The 8,443-nt window shown below is 43.9% G+C and overlaps 2 protein-coding genes across 3 annotated transcripts in view; both read right to left on the reverse strand.

Annotated features, from left to right (window-relative positions):
• NSD1 (nuclear receptor binding SET domain protein 1) overlaps positions 1-2,398 on the reverse strand; it is a 65,317-nt gene extending 62,919 nt beyond the window's left edge. For both annotated transcript variants that reach the window (XM_083182109.1, XM_083182108.1), the window contains exon 1: positions 1,949-2,398. In XM_083182109.1, coding sequence (XP_083038235.1) covers positions 1,949-2,365 — 417 coding nt within the window. In that variant the 5' untranslated portion in view covers positions 2,366-2,398. The remainder of the gene's footprint in view (positions 1-1,948) is intronic.
• A 3,885-nt stretch (positions 2,399-6,283) lies between these two features.
• LOC146072962 (histone-lysine N-methyltransferase, H3 lysine-36 specific-like) lies at positions 6,284-8,087 on the reverse strand. Its single transcript, XM_083180133.1, has 2 exons — positions 7,956-8,087; positions 6,284-7,371 (listed from the first exon to the last, which is right to left on the reverse strand). The coding sequence occupies exon 2, from the start codon at positions 7,352-7,354 to the stop codon at positions 6,284-6,286; it is 1,071 nt and encodes a 356-aa protein (XP_083036259.1). The 5' UTR covers positions 7,355-7,371; positions 7,956-8,087.
• Between the last annotated feature and the right edge of the window lie 356 nt (positions 8,088-8,443).

Below are 8,443 nucleotides of genomic sequence, written 5' to 3' on the forward strand. Positions count from 1 at the left end.
TTCGGTCCTGCGTGCATTCGCACGCAGGACCGATGTTGCGCGTCTGCATACGGGTTTCTGTGCATGTGCAGACGTATGGTGCGTGCACCCACGGTGAACTTTCGGTTCGCCGGGTGCACGCACCCATGGCGGCGTGCCGGGGGCAGAGATGGGCGGGGGGTGCCGGGCTGCCACATTACCATATGGTAACGCCCAGCGTTCCATGGGCATTCCCATGAGAACGCTGGGCGTTCTCATGGTGATGAGGCAGTGACGCTGGTGCGGGGGGCGGGTAGCTGACATCACCGGATGTCAGCTGGCTGGCTATATCTGCACCAGCGTGCACGCATATGTAATTAACTTAAAAGTTACTTATATATGCGTGCACGCAACACATCATTTGATGGTCAGATATATGGGCGGTTACCAGAGACATGTGAATGGATGTTTATGCAAAACATGATAAACAATTGTGGACTCATACTAGGAATGTCTCGTCATCAGTCCCAAAATGATCTTTTGGATGGGGTGGACAGATCTGCATTTAATACAGATATTATTTTGATGCAAAAAGAGTCGTGACCAATTGTGTATAAATAAATAAGATAAATGTGCAGTTAAGTGTCAAGAATGTGAAGTATAGGCAAAGAAATTAAGTAAAACAAGCAAGGAGATTGCGCAACATGATTTTCTAGATCAATTCAAAAAAGTAAAATACAAACATATTGCCAGTTAACTAATGATGCCCATCTCCAACTCTGGGAAGAGACAATATGGGGGGGGGGGGTTCAATTAGAAACAGGGGACTGAAATTGATGGAAAAAATGAGTGCCCAGATATAAATTCATTTGTTCCCACCAGGAAGCCAAAACGTGCTTGGTTTTCAACTGAAAAGCTCCAGGCACTCATTCCTGAAGCTAAACAAGATCACATTCAATTGAATTCAACCCAATATGTAAGACACATTTTCCTTATAGATGAATAGTCTATATAATAACAAACATGCTAGCTGTGTCTGCCATTAATCTAGTCAGATTGCTTAGCATGAGACTGCATATCGCTTTGCGCAGCAGGTGATGCCGATCAGCATTAATTGAAACCTCTCCTGCCAAGTCACTAAGCTGAATCGCTTGTGAACATCTCTGACACTTTGAGTGATCTAGATGCCGGGAAGCTCGAGGGGAATCGCCCGTGCTTAAGCGCTGCTCACGTTAAATCGCTGGCAAAAATCACTACGTGTGTAGGCCCCATTAACATAGTCATGCTTTGTTATGCCAAAGATAATAGTGTAAAATAAAACGCTGACTATAAAATATCCCTACAAAAATAACTGAAAATACTCAAGTAAATTCTTTGCTTAGTTTTAAAATCAATATATGTGTTTACCAAACTAAACCATGTTGCATACAAAGCATCTCTGTATGCATAAACTGACAACCAGAACCTTCACTGTTGAAAACTAAAAGCCACATACATCACCAGCCGCTTTCCCTCAACCCACTGACCGAGTCTGCCAATTGGTGGCCAACAATTATCAGCGACCTGTCAGGGAAAAAATGCCCAATCCCCCCCATCCATAACGAAAATGGTCAGGATAGGAGGAAGTGAGGATGGGAAGTCAGGAAACTGATATATGGGGCCATAATACAATCCCAAACTATTATGGTATAAAGGGTCAATAGTCCAACACCAGATTGTCAACATACACAAAAGGTCTTACACAAGCAAAAGGTCGACCATTCCCAATTGCAGTCAATGGTAACGTCCAAAAGAAAATGAAAACCTAAAACTCATGTCGACTACTGCTACGTCAATCTATCAACCAGATACCATCTTGAAAAGAAAGAAACAAACCTCCAAGATGTACCATTTTGGGGGGAAAAATATAGTTACATTTCATGTTTTGCACATTATTTAACAACCCATTTACAAAGAGAAAAGCACTCCCAAACACCCTGGTTTTGCTTACATCTGTTAATCCTGAAGACCTTGGAGAGAGTTCGTGATTTCCCTCAAAGTCTTCTAGATCTTCATCCATAGTCATGGGTTCGTCTCCTGTGCACATCACAGCAAGGGATCCTTGCCCTCTTTGTCTACCATCCACCTGTGAAGGGGAAGCATCATCTATATCCCCATCTAAAAGGTTGTCCGAAATTGTACTATGGTGTTCCCCATTTGGAATTTCAGGACACTGAATCATTGCTAAAAAAGATGTTTTTCTTTGTACATTCTTGCTTCCCATTGGATTCTGACCATCATCGGCCCAACCTAATGGAACCAAATCCTCCAATTCGGAACCAAAATCCGGAGGGGTGTTTATCTTAGATGCAGTTTCTCCAATACTTTCTACCACAGAGGGTGGTTGTCCATACACTGGCAAATCCATTCCAAAGCCTGATCCATCTATACCATAGGAGGCCCGTCACTACTATCAGACTCCTAACCTGTGGAGAGCCTGTCCCCCAGACATGGCCACATGATCTGCCTCTGGAACCTACATGATCAGAGCTATAGACTTCACACAAAGAGGCAATATTTACAAAAAGAGGCAATATTTACAAAAAGCGGCTATTCAACACAAAAAGAACTAAAAATCTGATTTAGTATAAGAACTCTCAGCTACTGGCAGACTTACTAAACTAAGGGCTATCCATGGCCACCTCAGGCTTCCAAGTGCAGGTTTGAAATATTGCTTTAATCTATTCATATGTAAAAAAAATCTATTGAAATTTGTAATGTATACTTAATAAATGGATATGTTTTAAATACTATCGGGCAAGGTTACACTTCAGTGAAAGACCTTTAAATGTTTCCTCTACTTCTGCTAGAATATTTGGTTCATGGGTTCAAGTAGTAGTAATGAACAAGTCATTTGATACAATCATGAGCGAAATAATAAAAATAATAAGTGGGAACAAACCATCTTCTCATTGAATTGATACAACAATAGGCCAGGTGTGTTTCATTCCTTTCAGACTGAAGGAACCTATACTGTATCACACCACCCTACTAGCCAGGAAGGGTTCACCAGCACATCACAAACCTGACCGCATTGGGGATGATGAAGGGATGAACATACAACCATTTGTGTATCAGATCTAGCTTATTTTCACACTGCACAGATGTAGAAAATGAGCAAAAACATACTGTAGGAAAAATTCTATGGGCAGTCATACTTAGGGGTCTATTCAACTAGCCGGGAGAGGGAACATGCTACACTCAGGATTTATTTACCAAGATGGGAGTTCTAGTGAAGATGGGATGTTGCTATGGGCAACCAATCAGAATCTACTTATTTATATAAACCTTCTAGAATATAATAGAATCTGATTGGTTGCACATAGCAAGATCCCATCTTCACTAGAACTACCATCTTAGTAAATAAACCCCTCAGTCTCACTTACTGCTCCCTATACCCTTCATAACTGCTCCACACAGCTATCCATATTCCAATGCCGGGATTGAATGGTTTCCAATCTCGAATCCTAGTATTGAAAAAAACGTGTTGGGATTGAACTGTACTGCAAGCGAATGTGAATTTGTGCCTATTTATTTTACATTCTATACATGGTTTTTATTAGCTATGGCAGTGGTTCCCAAACTGTGTGCCGTGGCTCCCAGGGGTGACCCAGGACACATACAGGGGTGCCCTGGGTAGGTGGTCCCGGACCAACTCAAATTATTAACGGTTAGTTATTGTTGAGCAAAACCAGTGCTGGCGGCTGCCAATCATAAAATGTGTACAAACAGAAGCAAATCCTACCCTTTACCACATAACTGACCATAAGGATCACATATAAACACAATCTAATTATTATTTTTTTGGCGTAGGGGTGCCCCGAAAAAATTCTGATACTCTAGGGTGCCGTGATTCAAAAAAAGATTGGGAACCCCTGAGCTATGGTGTGTAGACACGGTGAGATTACCTTGCTATTCGACTTAAGATTCAAGTGCTATGCAATCTTTGCTAACTGTACTTTTTACATACAATTCACGCTATCTACATTAGATTTGCACTATATAGTCATTGCTGCCCTGTCTATCTGGGTTTCGATTTGTGCTGTCACGGGCGTGCGCATCGGGATCGCAAGGTAAAAAACCTGTGCGATCTGCATGCGATTTTGACTATATAGTCAAAATCTCATGCTGGATTGTACCGTGTGTACACAGCATGCTGTGTACACACGGTACAATCCAGCATAAGATTGTGACTATATAGTCAAAATCTCATGCTGGATTGTACCGTGTGTACACAGCATAATTAATGCTGTGTACACACGGTACAATCCAGCATGAGATTGTGACTATATAGTCAAAATCGCATGCAGATCGCACAGGTTTTTTACCTTGTGATCCCGATGCGCACGCCCGTGACAGCACAAATCGAAACCCAGATAGACAGGGCAGCAATGACTATATAGTGCAAATCTAATGTAGATAGCGTGAATTGTATGTAAAAAGTACAGGGTTAGCAAAGATTGTATAACTCGAATCTTAGGGGGTTATTCACGTTTGTTCGGTCCTGCGTGCATTCGCACGCAGGACCGATGTTGCGCGTCTGCATACGGGTTTCTGTGCATGTGCAGACGTATGGTGCGTGCACCCACGGTGAACTTTCGGTTCGCCGGGTGCACGCACCCATGGCGGCGTGCCGGGGGCAGAGATGGGCGGGGGGTGCCGGGCTGCCACATTACCATATGGTAACGCCCAGCGTTCCATGGGCATTCCCATGAGAACGCTGGGCGTTCTCATGGTGATGAGGCAGTGACGCTGGTGCGGGGGGCGGGTAGCTGACATCACCGGATGTCAGCTGGCTGGCTATATCTGCACCAGCGTGCACGCATATGTAATTAACTTAAAAGTTACTTATATATGCGTGCACGCAACACATCATTTGATGGTCAGATATATGGGCGGTTACCAGAGACATGTGAATGGATGTTTATGCAAAACATGATAAACAATTGTGGACTCATACTAGGAATGTCTCGTCATCAGTCCCAAAATGATCTTTTGGATGGGGTGGACAGATCTGCATTTAATACAGATATTATTTTGATGCAAAAAGAGTCGTGACCAATTGTGTATAAATAAATAAGATAAATGTGCAGTTAAGTGTCAAGAATGTGAAGTATAGGCAAAGAAATTAAGTAAAACAAGCAAGGAGATTGCGCAACATGATTTTCTAGATCAATTCAAAAAAGTAAAATACAAACATATTGCCAGTTAACTAATGATGCCCATCTCCAACTCTGGGAAGAGACAATATGGGGGGGGGGGGTTCAATTAGAAACAGGGGACTGAAATTGATGGAAAAAATGAGTGCCCAGATATAAATTCATTTGTTCCCACCAGGAAGCCAAAACGTGCTTGGTTTTCAACTGAAAAGCTCCAGGCACTCATTCCTGAAGCTAAACAAGATCACATTCAATTGAATTCAACCCAATATGTAAGACACATTTTCCTTATAGATGAATAGTCTATATAATAACAAACATGCTAGCTGTGTCTGCCATTAATCTAGTCAGATTGCTTAGCATGAGACTGCATATCGCTTTGCGCAGCAGGTGATGCCGATCAGCATTAATTGAAACCTCTCCTGCCAAGTCACTAAGCTGAATCGCTTGTGAACATCTCTGACACTTTGAGTGATCTAGATGCCGGGAAGCTCGAGGGGAATCGCCCGTGCTTAAGCGCTGCTCACGTTAAATCGCTGGCAAAAATCACTACGTGTGTAGGCCCCATTAACATAGTCATGCTTTGTTATGCCAAAGATAATAGTGTAAAATAAAACGCTGACTATAAAATATCCCTACAAAAATAACTGAAAATACTCAAGTAAATTCTTTGCTTAGTTTTAAAATCAATATATGTGTTTACCAAACTAAACCATGTTGCATACAAAGCATCTCTGTATGCATAAACTGACAACCAGAACCTTCACTGTTGAAAACTAAAAGCCACATACATCACCAGCCGCTTTCCCTCAACCCACTGACCGAGTCTGCCAATTGGTGGCCAACAATTATCAGCGACCTGTCAGGGAAAAAATGCCCAATCCCCCCCATCCATAACGAAAATGGTCAGGATAGGAGGAAGTGAGGATGGGAAGTCAGGAAACTGATATATGGGGCCATAATACAATCCCAAACTATTATGGTATAAAGGGTCAATAGTCCAACACCAGATTGTCAACATACACAAAAGGTCTTACACAAGCAAAAGGTCGACCATTCCCAATTGCAGTCAATGGTAACGTCCAAAAGAAAATGAAAACCTAAAACTCATGTCGACTACTGCTACGTCAATCTATCAACCAGATACCATCTTGAAAAGAAAGAAACAAACCTCCAAGATGTACCATTTTGGGGGGAAAAATATAGTTACATTTCATGTTTTGCACATTATTTAACAACCCATTTACAAAGAGAAAAGCACTCCCAAACACCCTGGTTTTGCTTACATCTGTTAATCCTGAAGACCTTGGAGAGAGTTCGTGATTTCCCTCAAAGTCTTCTAGATCTTCATCCATAGTCATGGGTTCGTCTCCTGTGCACATCACAGCAAGGGATCCTTGCCCTCTTTGTCTACCATCCACCTGTGAAGGGGAAGCATCATCTATATCCCCATCTAAAAGGTTGTCCGAAATTGTACTATGGTGTTCCCCATTTGGAATTTCAGGACACTGAATCATTGCTAAAAAAGATGTTTTTCTTTGTACATTCTTGCTTCCCATTGGATTCTGACCATCATCGGCCCAACCTAATGGAACCAAATCCTCCAATTCGGAACCAAAATCCGGAGGGGTGTTTATCTTAGATGCAGTTTCTCCAATACTTTCTACCACAGAGGGTGGTTGTCCATACACTGGCAAATCCATTCCAAAGCCTGATCCATCTATACCATAATTAAGATGTTGCATACCATATTCTGGCTCCATCTGACCAAATGGATCAAAGTGATGCATTCCATTCTTTAAATGTTTTGAGGGCTTTAAAGGGACATCTGGTGAATATCGATGTGCAGACTCAGGCCCAGTGGCATGTATTGTTGGTTCACTTTGATTATAAAAGTAAGGTTGAGAACTTGGTTCCGACATGCGTCTTTCAATATCATGTGATCTGTTCAGGCCATCGATATTCATCATGGAGGCAATGTCTTGGAGCCTTCGTAGAGGAATGTAATGGGAAGTGGAATCCTGCCCATAACCTGGTGTGTTATTCTGCAGTGATGAAGTCAATGGAACACTGCACCCATTAAGTGGCTCTAAGATATTTCCATCACCCACACACTTCTTAAACTGGGCATTTGGATCCAATGAATTTAAATAGCTTGGAGTATTGCTGAGCTTGCTTAGATCACAGGTTTCATCCATCCTTTGCAGGCATTAACCTTTAAAAAGATATATATTACACATATTAAAACACAGTTGAAAAACGTGAAATACTACAGTTACTGTAACAATGCAAAGCATAGAAGGAATTGTAGCTATAAAGCAGAAATGGTCACATACCACAAGACACAAAGCCAGACTTAAATAAACAGGAATACGTACTAAGTGAAACATGTCCTCTGACCAAAATGGCAGCCCCACAGGCAGCAGCAGAGGCCTAGGCTAGCAGGCACAACTCCCGGCCGTGGAGTGAATGGGGTGGGGGGCACGGTATACGGGATAGACTACATTAAATCCCCCAGTCACGCCGTGTGTACATAGGTCAGGACTGGAGATGGAATAGCACACAGCCACTGCGGATTAGGAGCATGTCAGCAGCACCAGCAGCAGATACAGCCCAGCAGCACAGAGGTTAATACTCCAGTGTACCGGCTTTGTCCCTGACTGCACACCCCTGTGCATACACAGCATCCCCAGCCTCTATTATGTAAACATGCACATGCAGGCCAGGGTATCATGCATGCCATACAGTGCAAACAGCAGACGCAGCACAGCCCCAGCACCCCGTCATACACACACATACATTTATATCCCTCCTGTACACCGCAGCCGGAACGTGGAGGTCAGGGACGGGGAGCATGGAGCGTGCAGCACCTCTCACGGCTCAGGAAGCCAGCCATGGCTCTTCCTGCACCGGTGCAGAGCGGTGATCCGGTCGGGAACAAGTGATGCACAAACATGCAAATGGAAGAAGCGTGGAGTTGTTTGCCCCGGCCTTACCGTGCGCCTGCCCCTCATCACACAGCGCTAGGCCCGGAGCCCGCAGCGGTCTGCACTACCTCCCCCAGCCGCACAGCACGCAGCGGGGAGTGCTGCTACTGCAAGCTCACAATGCTACAGCAGGAGGCGTGCGGAGCCTACGTGGGGGAGGGGAGGCGGCGGCTGCTGCTGGGGTAGTTGTCTCCCGTGTGCAGGGCAGATCCTGCACTGCCAGCGCCGGTCTCAGTGACACCAGTGTGTGTGTGGGGGGAGGGATGAGGCCTCATGCAGTGGGGGCAGTGCAGGCAGACA

Source organism: Crinia signifera, chromosome 4 (assembly GCF_055691185.1).
Source record: "Crinia signifera chromosome 4, ASM5569118v1, whole genome shotgun sequence".
Classification (NCBI taxonomy): Eukaryota; Metazoa; Chordata; class Amphibia; order Anura; family Myobatrachidae; genus Crinia; species Crinia signifera.